This window comes from Trichinella spiralis (assembly GCF_000181795.1).
Source record: "Trichinella spiralis strain ISS 195 chromosome Unknown Scfld610, whole genome shotgun sequence".
NCBI lineage: Eukaryota > Metazoa > Nematoda > Enoplea > Trichinellida > Trichinellidae > Trichinella > Trichinella spiralis.
The window spans coordinates 405,497-424,123 of record NW_003527549.1 but is presented as its reverse complement, the minus strand read 5'-3'; the positions used below and the strand labels follow the sequence as shown (position 1 = coordinate 424,123).

Below are 18,627 nucleotides of genomic sequence, written 5' to 3'. Positions count from 1 at the left end.
AGAAACGCATGTATTACTCATGATTGAATAATTTCAAGTGCTACTACGTAGCTGGACTACACTGGTTCTACGCGTCCATTAAATAAATGCTCATGTGAATATTTAAAGTACATAGCAGCATAGAGTCGGATAATGCTGAAAGCAATATTGCGTATTGCGCATTAAAATTGTTGGAAAAATTAGTCAAAAGTAGTAGTTTGACAAATAAATTTAGTTCAAATGTTTTTCATGCAGTATGAACAAGATTATTTGAATTTTTACTTGTTCGTGTAAATGGCCGCAATTTAGCACATAATTCCATTATCGGATGAGATGAAATTTTTTGAAATAAAAAATGATGAAAGAATAAAATTTTGCCTTAAATAATTCTTTTATAAACAACCGACATTTGAAAAATCAGACAATGAAAATTTATTATTGTTTACACACGGAGATCTATACTGTAAGTACTAGATTGTCATAATAAATTACTGTATTATTTTGACGTTTGCGATTGTTGATATCAATAGTGACTTTTGTGTCGATGAAGTTGAAAATTGGTATTGCCGGTTGTATACATGGTGAACTGGAAAATCTATACGAAGCAGTAAGGTATGCGAAAGATAAGAGAGGTATTGATTTGGATTTGGTGATTTGTTGTGGAGATTTTCAAAGCATTCGAGATGAGCAAGATTTGAAATCATTGGCAGTTCCACATAAGTATCGCCACATGCTTGATTTTCATAAGTATTATTCTGGTGAATTGAAAGCAGAGGTGTTGACAATTTTTATTGGAGGAAATCATGAATCGTCGAGTTATTTATCAGAACTTCCATATGGAGGATGGGTAGCGCCGAATATATTTTACATGGGACGAGCGAATGTTGTAAATTTCCAAGGTTTACGAATAGCTGGCTTGTCTGGAATTTACAAGTCATACAATTATTTGCGTGGTTATTTTGAAAATGATTTATTCAATGCTGATCAAATGCGTTCGGTTTATCACGTTCGCAATTTAGAAGTATTTCGATTGAAACAGCTAGTGCAACCGATTGATATACTTCTGACTCACGATTGGCCTCGTGGAATTGAGCACTTTGGAAATAAAGAAGAATTATTTGCGAAAAAAAGATTTTTGTTGCAAGATTCTCAGCGAGGAGAACTGGGCAGTTTGCCATCTTATGAACTTTTGGCAATGCTGAAGCCGAAATATTGGTTTGCTGCTCACATGCACGTGAAATTTGCCGCTCTTGTACCTCACGAAAATAAATCTTTTACAAAATTTCTTGCTCTGGACAAGTGTCTTCGTGGGCGATCTTTTTTTCAAATAGTCGAAATAGATTCTCCATCATTGGATATTGATAACGTGAACTCCGAAGCAAAACTCTGCTATGATTTGGAATGGTTGACCATTTTAAAAAAGACGAACCATTTGTTAAAAATTTCCAAAGAAAAGTATTACATGCCGACTCCACTGTCTGGGGAACTTTATAACTTTGCACCTTCTGAACAAGAAATGGCCGCATTACGAGAAGCTTTGAACAATGATTTGACTGTACGTGAAAAATTTTGCCAACGTTCAACTAACGAAAACGTTTCATTGTCAATAAATTCGCAGACGACAGAATTTTGCGCTAGATTTGAAGTTTCCGATATGGTCAAATTGCTTCTCGAAAAGTTGGAAACAACTTCGTCAAATTATTCAGAACCGAATGCTACTACTACTACTACTAGCACGTCTTCTGGTGTTGCTGTCACATCATCGGAAGATCCGCAGTTTGCACAAGCAGAAGTTCGTAATATGCCTCCTTCAGAGAATCCTGATGAGATATGTTTGGATGACATTTTATGAACTTTTTTGTAGGTATCAGTTGCATCTGCTTTTCAATAAGTTTTTACACTTGCTCATCATATTTGTATTGTTTTTTGTGAATGATTGATTGTTATCGTTTGTTTGTTTTTGTTGATTTATTATTAATTTATCATGTATTTTTTTTTGTTTTTGAAAAATACTGTTGACCTATGATTGATAATCAAGTAACTTTTGTATTGTATACTGTACCTATTCAAGTAGCATTTTTCAACACTGAAAACTTTTTCAATTCTTTATTTATTTATATACAGTGTTAAATTTAATTATGTTAAAGAAAGAAAAAACTTGAAGAAAAAGAACAACATTTTTTTATTCAAAAGTTTCATGCTCAACAAGCATTTCATCAAAAGCTTCGTTATTCGAAGAATACGGTTTGTTGGATAGAGTGGTGCGCAATTTCTTTTTGGCGGCAATTTTCAATTTCTGCCTCTTGATTCGACGCTTGGCCGCTTCGACTGGATCCGACAGAACCTGGATCATGAAGGAAAATTAAAAAAAAAACTTTTGGACCTCGATTGTGCAGTTAAACAAATTAATTAAGAAGAAAAATGCAAAAGACAAATCACCTCCGTAGCTAGTCGTCGTTTTCTTTCCAGACGCTTTGCGGCAGCAAAATTTTGGCATCTGTTCCATTCTGCTGAAAATGCGTCCAAGCCGACTCGATTTTGTACAATTTCACACACGCTTGTTGACAGTATTTTCAATTTTTCTAAAATTATTATTTTCATCATAATGAAAAAAGCAAAGCAAAGCAAAAACTATCGTACCATCATTATTTGCAATAGTTAGTTCACGATACAGTGGTGGAAGAAAAGTGTGCAAATTGTTGCGCAAAGTTGTGTCATTGCATTGCAAAGCAACCGCAGCAATCCATTTGAAAACAAACGAGCGCTACAAAAAGAGCAAATAAATTGCAAAAGAAAAAAAACGCGTACAAAAATTAACATTCACCAACCAGTAAAGATAATTTGGCATTTTTAACCAGCTCCATGCGACACAATCGAATCAAACGCCTGATCATCCAAGACAAGCAAAACGTTCTTCTTCCTGTTGCTTTTTGCAGTTGTTTCGGTTGGTCGGATTGGGGGACGTTGTAATCAGGAGTTTGTTTAGCAATGAAGACCAAATTTTTCACAGACTATAAGTGAAAATACAAACGAATAAAACTCGACAATACAATCAATAAATCGAACAAAAAAACTGCTGCTGATGATGGAAATTTTGAAGAAATATATATAGAGGTAGGTGTTGTGTAAGCTTACCTGTTCAATCAGTTCTTCACTGTTGTGATGAATTTTCAACTGTTCAAACAATTTTTCACAAAATTCAAACAAAACATTGTTCCAATGATCACTTTCACCAACCGACTTGCACTCACTGCTGTTGACAATGAAAAGCAAGCAACAGCCAAGAAATTGAGAAGCTGACGTTCGAACCCAAACGTGTGGATAGAGAAGTGTTTTCAACAAAATTTCTAAGCATACATATACATATAAAGATACAGATAAATAACTACGCTGGAAAAAATCATATTTTGCAAATGAACAAAAAATACCAATTAGGGTTTCTCGAAATGGAAGCCATTTGCAAGTGAAGCGATCGTCGTCCAATGGAACAGCTTTGATTATTTTTTGACACAAATTTAATAAAGCAAACAAAAAATGATCAATGCAACGATCATCAGAAGTGGATTTTTGCAGCATATTCAAGCAACCACTCTTTTTCTTCTTCTTCTTCTTCTTCTGATCATCATCATCATCGTCTGCAGGAAAAGTAGGAAGGTACTTTTGAAATTGGGAAAAAATCATCTGCATAACGATGGGCATTTTTTCAACCAATTCAGTCCTATTTTCGTCGAACAACAACGACAAACACAACGCACCAGTCTGTTTCAATGCAATCTTCAATGGAACAATCGTGAGAAAAAGCATATTATACGTACAAGCTGCGCAAAAAAAACATTAAAATAAACAAACTTCATCTTCCCCGAGCCAGTCAAGCGTAACGTTGAACATTTCTGCAAATTTTTCCTTCGAAACCTGAATAAATTTCAATTTCTTTTATAGCAAGCGTGTAAATTGAAAATAAGAGAAAAAAAGCAAACAACAATTGGAATATATTGAGATTCTATTTACCCGGGAAATTAATTTCTTAATCGCCAAAGCGATAATATTTCTGCACCGTTCCGACTGATCAATTTGCAATCGAGCACTCAAGTGCAAAAATACAACCATATCAATTTTGGGCAGTAAATTCTAAAATGAAAAAAAAGGAAATATTAGAAAAGAAATAAAAAATTCATATCATATTTATTAACCGATTTGGCCATGGATAAAAGCATTTCGAGCATTTCCAAAGCCGACACGCGTCCACTTTCTTCAGCATAATTCAACTGTACGCAGAAAAATTCAACAGCTTTCACAAATAGCTGTTGCTTTTTGTTCTTCTTCTTATTTTTCACGTAGTTGAATTTGAAATAAATTCCAATCGCTTGTCGACACTGAACGCGGACGTGCTCCAAGCCGGAAGTTATTGACAAATTTTGCAGCTTGGACAAAATCGCCTCCACCGTACCTGAATAGTGTCGTTTAGCGAATATTGCCTGGAAAATTATACTTTATCAAAATGAGCAAACAAACAAACAAACAAACAATCGAACCTTGACCACGGAAAACGCCGTAGCCTGTTTTTGCGTATCGGCCAAATCTTCTTCAGAATATCGGAGCAAAATGTCCATCTGCTCACCGTTAACCGCTTTTCCGCCAGAATAGACGATCACAGCAGTTATCAGCTGGAAAATAGAAGCGAAGCGAAACAATCAGTTTGTGAAAATTGAATTTAAAAGTTTCACAAATGAAAATTTTCTTTTCTGCTCACTTTGAAACAGTTCCTGAGAACATCTCGAGAATCTCCTCTACAAGCAACGCCCAGGCATGCGTAATTATGCAACAGTGTGAACACAGTCTTCACTAGCGAGTCGATGTTTTTCTCCAACGAAAGCAACGGATATTTGACAATATTGGTCAAACATCTCAACGCAACACTGATAATCTGCAGAATAATTATTGAAAAAGCAAAGACGAACGATCAATTATCAAAGGTATTAATCAAACGAAAAATAGAAAAATACTTTTGGATAGGCAGCGTTGAGACAGAGAATCAAATTGTCGACAAATGGATCCAATAAGCTCAACGATTCGGTTTCAACCGCCGAAAGCTTGCCGGCACGCAGCAAAGACAGCAGCACATCCAAAGCGAACGATATCAACAAGTGCATGTTGGTCCTTTTGGAAACATTTACGGCAAAGCCACGCCTTCCCGGTTCTGGAGGGAATAGAAAACTGGGCGCCGGTCTGAGGCTTTTTCCTTTTTCAATTTGCTGCTGCTGTTGTTCTTTGCAATTATTTTTGCACAACGATTGTAGACCATCGTTCAGCACTTCGTAACAGAATACCATCAACGTTTCCACGGTCAAATTTGTATTTTTCGACACACCCGAAGCAAACTGCTTCAAACAGTTTGAAATTTTCTTCAACATCTCGTGATTTGGACTCTGTTTGAGCACCTGAAATTTGAATGCAAAAATAACAACAACAAGAAGAAGAAGAAGAAGAAAAAGAAGAAAACCTCTTTCAAAGGATCGAGAACATCAAACAAATTATGCTTGCTCACAAAACGACCAATAATTGCGTACGTGTTGAACACTTTTACCGCTTTCGCTTCCCAGACGCTGCGCAAAACTTCTTTCGCTCGTTTCTCCTCTGCCACTGAACCAAACAATTCTCCATGACAAATCTAACACAATACAATATGCGCAAATTATAATTTTATTTGAAAAAAAAAAATTTTTTTTTCAATTTGAAACGCTACTTCAAGAATATCTCGCAACGAAGCAGCATCCAAAGCATTTTCCAGGAAATTTTCACTCGAACAAGTAATTTCCAAAATCATGTGCACCGTATAACAGAGCACGTGCATTTGGAAACCTTTCTTCAACGTGCTGCGCAATTCTTTCAAAACGACCGCCAAATATCCACTGCCCAAACTGTTCAACATTGAGCACAACGTTTTCCTGGCCAAATTTCTCACTTCCAACCATCGACTTTTCAACATGTTGCACACTTTCAAAATAGTGCTTGAAATGGAAATTATTTTTAATAAAAAAAATTGATAAACATTAGTGAATAATTCTTTCCTTTTCTTGTACCTGGATATGTCAGAAGATGCAATATGAGCGGGCAATTTGACCAACAATTTGATCATTGCCAAGGCGATTGGCACTCGAATCAATTCATCAGTTTCGTTTGATAGTTTCAATTTTCCCGCACGTCGACGATGCAGGTCGAATTTGCTGTCGTCAACTTGATCAATTCTACCAATTAATGCCGCTTTCAATTTGGGCAAAATTATTTTCGACAACGAATCGACCACATGCTGCTGTTTTCGACTCGACGGCAAGTCGAAATTGATGAAATGGAACGAATCCAAAATGCTGACCACAATTCTGAAATGACCAGAAGAACAGAAGATCATTTTCCTTTTCTCTCATCTCGTGTTATTTTTGAATAAATCAAATCAAATCAATGACTAAACCTGGTGTGTAATTTTTGATTGTCCAAATCGGTTTTCAATTTGTGCAAATATTTTCGCAATATACAAGAATAGCTGGTCCAATTTGCCAAACGACAATAACAGCTGATCAAGTGGACACATTCGTCGACCAACGACGGATGCTTGTTGGAAAATGTCTCGTCCGACAAATATGCACTGATCAGTGGGAAAATGTAAAGGCGAATCTGCCGTGGGCGGATAGTTGTATTCGGATCCGAAGAAGTTTCAAGTTGATCACAAAGACGTCGCAAAGCACGGGCACGACGATGCAGCTAAATTTCCAAACGACAATGTAAGCAGACTTTGAGAACTTTGTCAACAGACCAAATTAAAAAATCTTTTCACCTGAATGTGACGAATATTTTCGAAAAAGTCCAATTCCAAATCGACATTGTCGACCAATTGAAACAGTGGTTTAAGTTGATCGTGAAAAATGGCAAATTTCAAAATGCAACTTCTCAAAATGCCAACAAAACTGTTGCGTATAATCTGAAATAATATTTCCGAATAAAAAACAAAAAACAATAAAATACAATCAAAAATTAATAAAAAAAAATTCACATACGTCGTTTTGATTTTTCAAAGCGTTCGTCAAATATGGTAATACAGTGTTGTTCAAAATCGAATTCCACTCGTCTTGAACAAGTCTAGTGGACATGCAGTGGAAACACTGGTCAACCGTGTGCGTTGCATTCGTTCGCAAAGAAAGATCGTCCACCTTCGACGAAAGAAAAAAAATTAGCATCGAAACAGAAAAAAAACAAGTAAATTTGTTTACCAGTTCAATGAAATGAAAACAATTGTAAAATAGTAAAGTCAACGTAGGTTTCAAAGCACTTTTCGAAACTTCATACAGAAAATGATTCGCCTGCTGATGAGCAGCGAGTCGACGATCATAATCGAATTCTTCAACCTGACGTTTGTTCCACGAGTTCAACTACACCAAAAAAAAGAATTGTTTTTTACAATTAAACTGAGATTTAAAAAAAATCTTTTTTTCCCACGTCAACTAACCCCGTCGATAATTTGGGACAATTTGATATATTCTGGATCGTCTGCTACAATTGCGGTGAAAATTTCGTGCAAACGGGTTCGAACAGATCTCTGGCGTACGCAGGCGTACAAATTGATAACCGAACTGAAAATTTCGACCAATTATTATTATAATTCTCTATTCATTTCGCAAAAAGATCCAGCCGACAAACTTACTCCAAATATTGCAACGTGTCGTTGGAAGAATGTTCGAGCAATCGGAGCACAGCATCGAGAAGAATCAGTTGAATTTCCTGGGAAAAATGGAAAAAATAAAAATAATTGGATTGAACTGAAATTTTGGCAACTTTTCTCTGTTCCATACAATTTCGTCGTCAACTGCTGCTGCTGCTCTGCATTGAAGCTGTTCGAAAAGGGACGTGATCAAAGACGACCCACAGCCACGACTACGGGCCACGTCCAATCGACCGCACAGTCGACAAAGAATATCCAATTTACGTCGGTCAATCGGCCGGCGATGGTCGCCACTTTTTTCGAAATCCTCTCTACAATAGGCGATTAGAATTTCGGCGTAATTTTCGACGAAAAAATCCGGCCGGCGATGTTGAACGTCGACAACTTGCCAGTATTTTTGGGCAAAATTGGCAATTTCAGAATTCGTTGCCCAACAAGAGTCGGGATTGGAGTCGAGCTGAAGCAGACCGTCGACCAGGTCGATTGCAAATCGATGGACCGCCTCTGGCGCGTTCCGCTTGCCCAACGTCGACACCAAACAGTGGACCGGCGAACGGTTCCACTTGGAACAGTAGAGCAACGGCCAGAGCAGTTCGGATTCACTCCAGACGACGAACAGTTTGCACAGACGCCCTTGGACGTTGTCGTCGTCGTCGACCACCAACGCTGGCCAGACGACCAATTCGAACAACAGTCCAAGCTCCTCGTCCGAAAATGGATATTCTCCAAATTGGGTGGAAAATTTTACAAACAATCCGTCCAATTGTTTGCGGATTTTTTTCCCCCGTTTCTTCCAAACGTAATCATCTTCTTCTCTTCCATCCTCGTTCGTCTCTTCTTCGTGCACTTTTCCATTTTCACCACCACCACCACCACCAGCAGCAGTCAATTGAATCCAGTTGACGATTGCTTGCAAAATCAATGCCGCATGGAAAATTCGACGCTGACATTTTTCATCCATACGATCGGACACTTTTTCCACCATTTGGTTCAAAAATTCGACAATCTCACCCAAAACCCCGTAACGCAGGTCGGCAACAGTTCGACCTTCGAAAACACTGTCCAAAGCTTGTATCGTTTGTCCAATTTGGTTGTTGGAGTAGTGTTGGTGAAAATGGCAGCCGATTGGTGAAATCACCAAGTCGAAAAATTCGTTCATTTCGTCGCTGTTGCAATAGCCGAGAAAAGCGAACAGTTGGGACAAGTGGCGCCGCAAATCCAAAGTGGAACCAGAACCCCTGCTTCGCAGCAGACCGTAGACAAGATTCAACAATACTGTCGCCAGTCGTCGTCGACGTTCCAATTCTTCGACAGCAAGCTGGTCGAAACGACATGCCAGTTTGATGAGTTTGTCGCAAAAATTGTCGCCGGTCAACAAGCAGCTCAAATGAGGCCGGTACGTTTCCAACTCGTCGTCTAAGCCGAGCACGCAGTTCAACGCCGCCGCCTGGACTTCGCGTCTCGTCTGCCTCAACAGACGCGTATACAACGACTCGAGTCGAACAAACAACCGTCGGTGATTTTTCGACAATTTTCCCAAAACATTCAAAGCGGCTACTGCCGTTTTCGCTTGCAACTTCACACTTACATCACCACCACTACCACAGGCTACAGCTGCCCTACCGTCAAACCAAATCGTATTCATGTCGTTGAACTGATATTCCACGTTGAACCAGCTCAACGCTGAATCGACGATCCGTTCCACTTGACCAGACGGTGCGGGACTGGACGTTGCCAATTTGTCCAACGTAAGCCACACCAAATGACGAAAATTGACAAAATCCTCCCTACTGTTGTTACTTTCTCCCATTCCGAGACGGTCACTGATCGCCTGGGACAAAATGTTCTCCTCCTCCACTGGAAAACAACACTGTTCACTGGTATTACTGTTTGCCAAATTAGCCGTGCCGAATTCCAACGCGTCGACCAAAACGGTCCAACACTGGTCGGCGTCGTTGGCCATTTCCATTGTTGCTACGATCGTTTCGATCACATGATTCCACAGCAAAGACAAATTGACGTGAAACTGACCAACCAGAAAACGCAAAACCAAACCAATCAACGACCAATTCCGCAACACTGTCTTCTCAGAAGAGCCGCTTTTGCACAGCGAACAAATTTTCATATAGACTAACAAACGCTGACGGTATTGGTGAATCGTCGCCGGCACGCTTTCCGCTTCTAAACACAAATCTGCAAATTCGACACCAATCTATAAAAAAAAACAAATATCGAAACATCAATGATGACAAAAATGATAATATGAAGAAAAAAAGAAAAAAGAAAGAATATATTACCCGACATCCACCAAGTGCGCACAAATGACGCAGAAGACGCAATGACAAAACACGCGTTCCAACATCGGACAGCCACAAATTTGAAATAACGGCTCGACAAGCTGAATCAATCACGTCCACTTGCAAGTCGAAATTTGACAACCGATCATTCAAATATTCAACACAGCTAACTGTGGCCTCGAGATAAAATGCCACTTTAGCGCCGCTGCTGAAAATTACAATGCACGATGTAAAATAATACGAAAATATACAATAAAATATTACTGCAAATTTGCCAACATCCGTTCCGCTAAACAAATGACCATTTCGGTCAATTTGGCCGACTCTTTGATCTGATGTACAGCTTTGAAAAGGCAACGCAACGCTAAACTGTATTCTTTGCCAACAACAACCAGAGACGAGAGGGCAAGGTTCGTGGTAACGTTAGCCAGTGCAACGTGCTCGTCGCGATCCATCGTCACCATTGGATAGATTAGGGCGGCGCAGATCAAATGCGGCAACAAAATTCCCATCTCAGCTTTATCCGACCCGGTCAAAGCGAACTGTTCAGAAAATTTGGTAAATATCAAATCTAGCAAATTGACAATTGTTCCTTTCTGCAACGGAGAGAAGAGTCTTCTCGTTACCAATGGCCACTGTCCATTTCCAACTGCATTCGTTTCGGCCAATGATGACATTTTACACAAGCTAGCCAACAGACGACAATTTTTGAAAATTTCATTCTCAACCAAATACCGATCCGTGTACGAGGCGAAAAATCTGATGATTCTACACTGGTACACTTCAACTACGAACAAACTGTCCGGCATAATCAGAACAGCATGCTCAAATTGTGCACCCACGTCAAACAACAAATTTAAAAAATCACCCAAAATTGTGCACTTCGTGCACACATCAGGCGATTGGAAAATTCTCCTCCCGAGATTAATGAACGAGTTGAAAATTTTCCATTCAAAATTTCCATTGACCAACAATCGCATTAGCCAATTTTTTATAATTTTTTCCTTTGTCTCAAAAGGTACCAAACAGCCCTGCTTCATTTCTATCCAAACCGATGTCAAATCCATCAGATAAGCAACTTTAACATCCAAAGCTGCGTTATCGTTCCGCAACAGTTTGTCGAAAAAACAATCACCTTCATCTAGTATACAGTCGAAAATAACTGCAGCCGTATCGACGACGGCATGTTGAACCAAAGCGATGTTCACTTGACAAAGCAAAGTGTAAGCCGTTTCTTTCAATGGAGAAATATGAACAAACGACAACAACGTTTTCATCATCTTAAATAATACAAATATTTTTATTATTTAAACAACTAATAAAAGAAAAAAAAATAGTTAATAAAATTCATCTATTAACTGCCCAAAAGTTTCAAATCTTTCTCTCTCTCTTTTTTTATCTTCATATATAAAACATACATGAGTAACGTGCACATTTCGTACCATTTTTGCTTTACCGTGAAAATTGTTCTGCGGCCCAATGATGCATTGAATGAACAATTCCGCCATTCCGAGAAGCAAAGCATTGTCCTCACCAATTTTTCTCAAGCAATATTCAACAATATCACCAAAATCGGCAGCCTGGATTTTAAATGATTAATAAATTTCATTTTTAAATAAAAATGTTACCTTTCGAATAAAGAATACAAGAGCTTCGGCAGAAAAACGACGAATATATTCTTTTGTATGAGATAACAGGTGCTGAAAATGTCTTCAAAAAATACAAAGAATTTTAAACACATCCATTTCATCCTACTGAACATCAAAAAGTCCCAAATCATACTGAAAAACATCTCTTGAATTATGGATCATCCTGCGCCAAGAAAATTTCAGCAAATAAGCGAGGGTTGAAAAACACGCTTCCAAAACATCAGGATCATTGTAGACTGACAAAATATCACAAATGACCTCAAAAATTTCCCAAAAATACGGCTGAAATTCATCGTGCAAATCTCGGCAAACAGCTATGCACAGTCTTAAAAAATAATTTAAAGCAATGCTTTGGCAATTGTTCTTTCTTACTCTAAAAGTGAAGAAATGCTGCTGACATTTTTTTCCAGCAAGTGCTTTTTCAGTTTTCGCAAAATTTCATCTTTGTGGAAAATCAACAATGGATAAGTATTAATTGCTAATGTTGAAATGTCTTGCAAGAAATCACCTCAAAATTTAATGTATGAAAACGTCAATCACGTCTCTTTGGAGAATAACTTACTGAATTCTTTTGAATAATTCAACTCTGATTGTTTAGCCAAAGTTTGAGCAAAAAAAGTTTCCTCGTCATCAGGTGCTGTTTCAAATGATCTACATTGCCGAGTAATGTCGACATGAATATTTTTTATTCTCTCATTAAAACCAACAAACTGAAAATAAAGAGTATTAACTGTATAAATTTCAAAAACATAAACCAAAAAAAAATACGACAATTTTCTGAAAAACAAAACAAATATTTTACATTTTCAGATAACATGAAACAGATAGATAATGATAAAAAAACATTCATAATAACAATTCACAACTTACTCGAAATTTGTTTTCACTTTTACAGTGTTTCATGATTTAGACATTGCAAATAAATGACTTTTCTAATGCACAATAATAGCTTACTCAACAACAGCGCAAGAATTACAGTATGACAAAAGTCAAGTTTTAAAACGATTAAGAAAAACTTTATCTCAGTTTTATCTCAATTTATTACAATTAATTTAAAAACATTTAATTAACTGTACATTTTAAAATATTATTTAATATTCACAATTACAGCAAGCAATTAGGCAGACGCCACTGGTCGCGGAAATTCACGGTCCTAATACGCAATCTGAATAGTCAATTGTAATTTCTGTTTCCGCCTTCTATCTGGGTTTTTCCACTTTTGTCATTTTCTTGTCTATCATCTGTCTGTACTGCGTTCAGTTCTCTTTGTTTCACTGATCAACGTTTGTTATATTGTAACGGATACGATTGCGTTAACAGTTAAAAAGAAGTCAAGATCAAAAAAAGAAGATATCTATCGTAAGCTCCAATTCAAAAATGATAATTACGTTTGCCGATTTAAAAAGGAGAAGGGCGTCTATCTAGCAGCATAAGCATTTTCTTATATATATATATATATATATATATATATATTGTAACGTGGCGCTTATTCAGTGTGTGTGATTACGTGAAAGTATGTAGTTAGCTTGTGTGTGTGTGTGTGTGTTGTTAGTGTTCGTATCTGTTTGTGAATAAACGTTAAAGACCAGAGATATGCCTCGCATGAATGACCGACAAAAGTCTACAGTAACCCCAGATTTACAATGTTGGAAATTCCATTTTTATTTTTGTTTAGCGACTTGTTTGTTCCTTGACTGTTAGAAATTATAAAACGGAATTCAGTCGGTTCGAATAATCTGTCGTCAGGTTCTTCTGATTGTCAAGTATCAGAGCGGCAATTTTGAGACTCAACGCGTTCAAAATCGTTCACCGCTCTAAGTGGTAGATCGAGTAGTTCCAATTCACACTACTTCAACGTCTGTGTTGAATATCAGCCTTTTCCTTTCAAGTGATACCGATCTAATCAATCTTATCAGCTTCTTGTGGTTCCTGTTTTCCCACCCAGTATCCACACTGTATACAGGAATCAAACAAGTTCCGTCTTCATATGGACTCCTTCGTTCAAGCAAGAAGTACACAATCGTCTTTGTTTACGTAATTCCTTACGCAAACAGTGAATTCAAACGAACGTACAACTGTACCTTCGTTTCCGTACACGGTAACTGTATCGACAGTAACAGTTGCACTCAATCAACAATAATAGGTGGAATCAAATCTTTACTATCGTCCTAATTTCGTCAATCAATCGATGAATAACAAGTTCTTCCTTCTATTTTTAGCATACCGTACTCTACAGTAAGAGTACGGGATAATTAAGCTATACATCGTTTTCACTGTTCTTAATAGCAATTTCTTTCTATTTTTTTGGTATTTTTTATGGTAGTATTTACGTGGTCACTTCCTAACAGTGTGAAATGGACACCATAATTCTGTATCGTATAGTATCCTGAAGTCACACCTGCATTTCAATGAGGAATACGGTGACAGAAAAAAGTCAGTATCATACCGACTGTGCGAGTTGTGCGGTAGTTGTGAGCAACGTGTTGCAGAGTTCCCGAACCTTAGCCTTGTGTGTTACTGTCCGAACCATCCGTCCGTTTGCAGTTTTTTCTACTCTCTGTTGACTTCAATCTTTGGAATAAACTTCCATACTCAGTATTTCGTTTGCTGTTGAGCGAAGAGCATTAGCTTGTGCAAGAGATAATTGCACTCACTGAGCCGAGCCAGTGGAGGTATGTTCCAACAGCGGACAACCCAGAAGATCGACTGAGTCGAGGTTGTACTTTGGGAAAACTTCTCAAAGACCACTTGTGGTGGAATGGGTCCGACTGGTTGCAACAACTTGAGAGTGAATGGCCACTGTTGGATGTCGTTCTCACTCCGGAAGAAGTCAGGGGAACGGACCCTGAGCGAAGAACGGCTGTTATGCTGACCACCACGTTGCCAGCGCAACGGCTACAAATGGTGATCGATCCAACTAGGTACAGCCGAATGGAGAAGCTACTTCGTGTTACCGCATATTGTTGGCAATGGGTAGACCAAGCGAGAAGACCCCGAGGTGAACGAAGAGGGAGCAGCTCACTCACGCTCTTGGAGTTGCAAGAGGCAGAGAAGAGGTGGATGAGAGAAGTCCAAGCCGGAGCCTTCCCGATTCACAGAATTGGATCCGGTTCCACTGAGTGGCCGAAGAGCAGTCAATTCGCTTCACTCTCCCCGTTTGTGGATATGGAAGGACTCCTGCGCGTTGGAGGTCGACTGACCAACGCAGCGTTGCCGTGGTGTCATAAACACCCGTTGTTACTTCCCCCTGACGGAACGATTGTGGTGCTCATCGTGCGACGAACCCCCGAGTCCGAGTTGCACGCCGGTGTGAACCAGTCCCTAGCGACATTGCGAGGACGTTGTTAGCAACAAAACTGTATCTCCTGAGCGCTAGTGGACTGTAATAATAATTCACGCGGGAGTCCAACCTTATTTGATTGCTCAACCGCTGATTAACCCCGTTCGTTGCCAAACGTGAAAAGAAAACAAAGTCGTATCGGGAGACTTTATTGAAGATTCAACAACCAAGAATGAATCGACAACCAGAACTAGCACTATACACGCACACTCACAAGCATATGCACACGCACACACACTAACACACACTATTGCGTCATCTACCGTAGGCCGCTACTGTAACCATGAACGCAGGTATGGATACTCAGGCGTCCGGGAGCGACCAGAGGAATTTCTAACAGACTCCCCCCTGATGGGCGGAGCCCATCAATGAGCTTCGGCCGGTTCCAGCAGGATCAAAGTGCGAATCGATCTGCGCAAGATACCTGCCGCGGTCTTGACCTTTGCAGACCTTGCCAACCCATCACTGCCAGTGAGCAACTCCACGATTTGGCCAAGGGGCCAACGTCGTCGTGGAGTGTTGTAGTCAGCGACCAGTACCACGTCACCGACTCGAGGTTGCTCCTGCAACCTTTTCCACTTACCTCTGCAGCTTAGGGTCACCACGTACTCTCGTTGCCAACGCTTCCAAAAGGCATCAACGAGCTTCCGCTGGTAGGACCAGCGGCGGAGCAAGTGTCGCAGACTACTGCTCATTGTCCCACGCGAAGCACGATCGCTTCGGTCTGGAAATGCAGTCAAGCTTCGGCCAACGAGGAAGTGGGCCGGAGTCAGGGCCATCTCCTCCTGTATGTCGCTTCCCACAAAGGTCAGTGGACGATCGTTCACTCGAGCTTCCACTTCGCACAACACGGTGCGCAATTCGTCAGGCGATGCCAGACATTGGCCTAACGTTGCCTTTAAAGCGGTTTTCACTGATCGCACCAGACGTTCCCAGTACCCCCCGCACCAGGGGGCACGTTCCGTGATGAATATCCATTCAACACGTTCTGATGCGAGATGTCGCTGCACCGTCTCCCAGTTCTGACCGCTGAAAAGATGTTTCAAGAAGACATTCGCCTGATGAAATGTCTTAAAATTATCCGACTGGATGGTGTCGGGGCGTCCGCGACGTGCAACGAACCGTCGCAATGCACGCAAAAAGCTCTCGATCGTCTGGTCAGGGACGAGTTCCAAGTGTATGGCTCGGACAACCATACATGTAAACAGGCAGATGTAAGCCTTTTTGCTCCCATGCTTGGAACCTTCGTCTCTGATCATAAGGGGTCCAGCGAAGTCGATCCCTACATTGCTGAACGGCCCCGCTGGATTCACCCTGGTCGCAGGCAACTCACCCATCCGTTGCTCGAACGGACGCGCTGCCACTCGTCGGCAGAGTCTACACGTGCGGAGAACGCGTTTAACAGCACTGCGACCACGGAGAATCCAGAATCTTTCTCTCAGTGCCGCAAGAGTTTGAGCCACACCAGCGTGCAATTGCCGGCTGTGCTCCCGTTCGATCAGCAAATCCACGATCATCCCTTTGCAAGGGAGCAGAGCTGGGAATTTCGCTTCCTCTTCCAGCTGAGCTCTGCCAAGACGTCCACCGACTCTCATGACCCCGAACTCATCTAGAAAGGGATTGAGACCGCACAACGTCTTCATCACCGATTTGTCAGTCGGATCCTTCAATCCGAAAGCGTGGATCTGCTCCTGCCGGATCCAGATTCTCTCGGCTGCCTTTAACTCGTCTGCCATCAACGCAGTCCCTGCTCTTCTTGAGCCGGCGGGCAAGGTCGTGTTATGCCGAAAACGTCGGCACCAGGCAGTCACTCGGATCAGGTTTCGAAACTGGAATACCTACCTGGGTCGATGACAGTGGCCGCATCTTGCGGCGGTGATACTGCAACCAATGCAGTAGTTGCTCGGCGTTCCTCTTCGAGCACCTCCAAGCCCTCAGTCCGTTCTTCCTTTTCAGCTTGTGGCCAGGTCTCGGGTGGAGCTCGCAACCAGGTCGGGCCCTGCCACCACTTCAGCGAACTAGACAAATTTGTCACACTGCATCCTCGGCTCGCAAAATCTGCAGGATTGTCCTGGGTTGGGCAATAACCCCAATACTGAGGAGAGAGCAGACCCTGTATCTCACGAACTCGGATCGCGACGAAAGGCTTCCACCGGCACGCATCTCCACGGATCCAGCCCAAAGCAACCAAACTGTCACTCCAGCAATAGCAGGCATCCACGGGTAGAGCTAACTCCTGTAGCACATACCGAACCAGACGGACGCACAACAAGGCCGCCGACAACTCCAGTCGTGGAACACTGAGCTTCTTAAGCGGAGCCACTTTGGACTTCGCAGCCACGAAGCTGACTCGGGTCACTCCCGTGCTTTGCGTGGCTCTCAGGTAGACCACGGCAGCATACGCTGCTTCTGACGCATCTCCAAAGCCATGCAGCTCCAATCGACTCGCTTCCATCGGGGAGTACGGCAGGTACGCCCGGGGCAGCGCGATCTGGTGTAGGTCACCTAGGTCTGACCTCCATTGATCCCATTTGCGACTAATCTCGGGCGGTAAGGGATCATCCCACGATATGCCGGTTTGCCAGAGCGACTGTAACAGCTGTTTGGCACGGACGGTGAACGGGGTCAACGCGCCAAGGGGATCGAACACTGAAGCTGCCAGTCGGAGAAGTCCTCGTTTGGTTCCGTGCGTTTCAGAAGCCGCCTGCGATGGGGGACAGATCGACAGCTGGTCGAGCTGGGGATTCCAGGAAATCCCAAGCGTTTTCCAAAGTCTTGAACGGTCGACACTTGAGCAATCTTCAGCCGGCAAGTCAGAAAGCGCCTCAGGAGCATTGCTCGCCCATTTTGTGAGGTGGAAACCACCCCGGCTGAGGAGGTCAGAGGCTTGATGGACGAATAACTTAGCGTCGGCTGCCGAGTCGCGGCTCACCACCAAATCATCCACATACATGCACGACCTGATTTCGTCTGCAACGCTCGGGAAGAGCGTTCGATGCGCCTCCAAGTGAGAATTAACCACCTGGATCGCCAAATATGGTGAGCAGGCCAACCCGAAACAGACGCGAGTGAGCCGATAGATGTCAAGAGTGCCACTACGGTCTCTCCATAAGAAGCGGCAGAAATCCCGCTCGTCCTCGTGCAGTCCCACCTGCAAATACATCTTCGCGATGTCTGATTGCAGAGCGACTCGATACCGTCGAAATCGCAAGAGGATCCCCATCAGGTCCGTCTGCACTTTCGGGCCGGCGTCAAGGTGATCATTCAAGGAAGTTCCTTGATATTTTGCCGAACCATCAAAGACGATCCGAGCCTTTTGCCCTTCTGGCCCTTGCTGGTAAACCACATGGTGGGGGAGATACCATGTTCGACCGCTTTTCCCTTCGTCATTCACCTGCTCTGCCCAACCATTCTTCAGGTAGTCCTGGAAAATGGAAGCATACTGCTCCCTTCGGACTGGATCTTGGGCCAAACGACGCTCCACCGCCCCTAACCGTCTTCGTGCTAACTCAAAGTTGTTAGGGAGGTTCATCTCACCGCTTTTCTTCAACAGCCGGACGGAATATCTTGTTCCGTCGAATGAAAGACTGTCCCGAAAACTCTTCTCCTGCTCCGACATCTCAGGATCGCCCTTCGAACCAACTCCGAATC

The 18,627-nt window shown here is 41.7% G+C and overlaps 4 protein-coding genes across 4 annotated transcripts; 2 read left to right on the top strand and 2 right to left on the bottom strand.

Moving 5' to 3' along the window:
* Positions 1–523: 523 nt before the first annotated feature.
* Positions 524–1,831, top strand: Tsp_09915 (lariat debranching enzyme, C- domain protein). Its single transcript, XM_003370656.1, has one exon. It carries the CDS (start codon positions 524–526, stop codon positions 1,829–1,831), a length of 1,308 nt encoding a protein of 435 aa, XP_003370704.1.
* A 330-nt stretch (positions 1,832–2,161) lies between these two features.
* Tsp_09914 (putative HEAT protein) lies at positions 2,162–12,539 on the bottom strand. The gene is made up of 29 exons (XM_003370655.1): positions 12,507–12,539; positions 12,195–12,346; positions 11,778–11,961; positions 11,616–11,687; positions 11,406–11,567; positions 10,252–11,267; positions 9,988–10,195; positions 7,821–9,902; positions 7,673–7,749; positions 7,478–7,601; positions 7,242–7,400; positions 7,029–7,181; positions 6,809–6,952; positions 6,446–6,735; positions 6,029–6,356; positions 5,810–5,987; positions 5,547–5,647; positions 4,983–5,417; positions 4,730–4,903; positions 4,512–4,643; positions 4,170–4,454; positions 3,988–4,107; positions 3,829–3,891; positions 3,408–3,753; positions 3,115–3,326; positions 2,835–2,990; positions 2,620–2,743; positions 2,419–2,561; positions 2,162–2,323 (listed from the first exon to the last, which is right to left on the bottom strand). Exons 1-29 carry the CDS (start codon positions 12,537–12,539, stop codon positions 2,162–2,164), a joined length of 7,815 nt encoding a protein of 2,604 aa, XP_003370703.1.
* A 1,505-nt stretch (positions 12,540–14,044) lies between these two features.
* Positions 14,045–14,984, top strand: Tsp_09913 (conserved hypothetical protein). The gene is made up of 2 exons (XM_003370654.1): positions 14,045–14,179; positions 14,295–14,984. The coding sequence occupies exons 1-2, from the start codon at positions 14,045–14,047 to the stop codon at positions 14,982–14,984; spliced, it is 825 nt and encodes a 274-aa protein (XP_003370702.1).
* A 902-nt stretch (positions 14,985–15,886) lies between these two features.
* On the bottom strand, positions 15,887–18,400 carry Tsp_09912 (zinc knuckle protein; the record flags this gene model as incomplete). The annotated part of the gene is made up of 3 exons (XM_003370653.1): positions 15,887–16,005; positions 16,310–16,585; positions 16,819–18,400. Coding segments are annotated over 3 exons (1,977 nt in total), but the record flags the coding sequence as incomplete, so codon positions are not given.
* Between the last annotated feature and the right edge of the window lie 227 nt (positions 18,401–18,627).

Bases quoted from the DNA above. Each gene is read 5' to 3' on its own strand.
- Tsp_09915 (XM_003370656.1), top strand. From the start codon at position 524: ATGAAGTTGAAAATTGGTATTGCCGGTTGTATACATGGTGAACTGGAA.
- Tsp_09914 (XM_003370655.1), bottom strand. From the start codon at position 12,539: ATGAAACACTGTAAAAGTGAAAACAAATTTCGA. The intron at 7,602-7,672 runs GTAAGTTTGTCG...CGAAATTTTCAG, and splicing joins GACACGTTGCAATATTTGGA to TTCGGTTATCAATTTGTACG. The intron at 3,754-3,828 runs GTTTGTTTATTT...GTTCCATTGAAG, and splicing joins ACTGGCTCGGGGAAGATGAA to ATTGCATTGAAACAGACTGG.
- Tsp_09913 (XM_003370654.1), top strand. From the start codon at position 14,045: ATGAGGAATACGGTGACAGAAAAAAGTCAGTATCATACCGACTGTGCG. The intron at 14,180-14,294 runs GTTTTTTCTACT...GCACTCACTGAG, and splicing joins GAACCATCCGTCCGTTTGCA to CCGAGCCAGTGGAGGTATGT.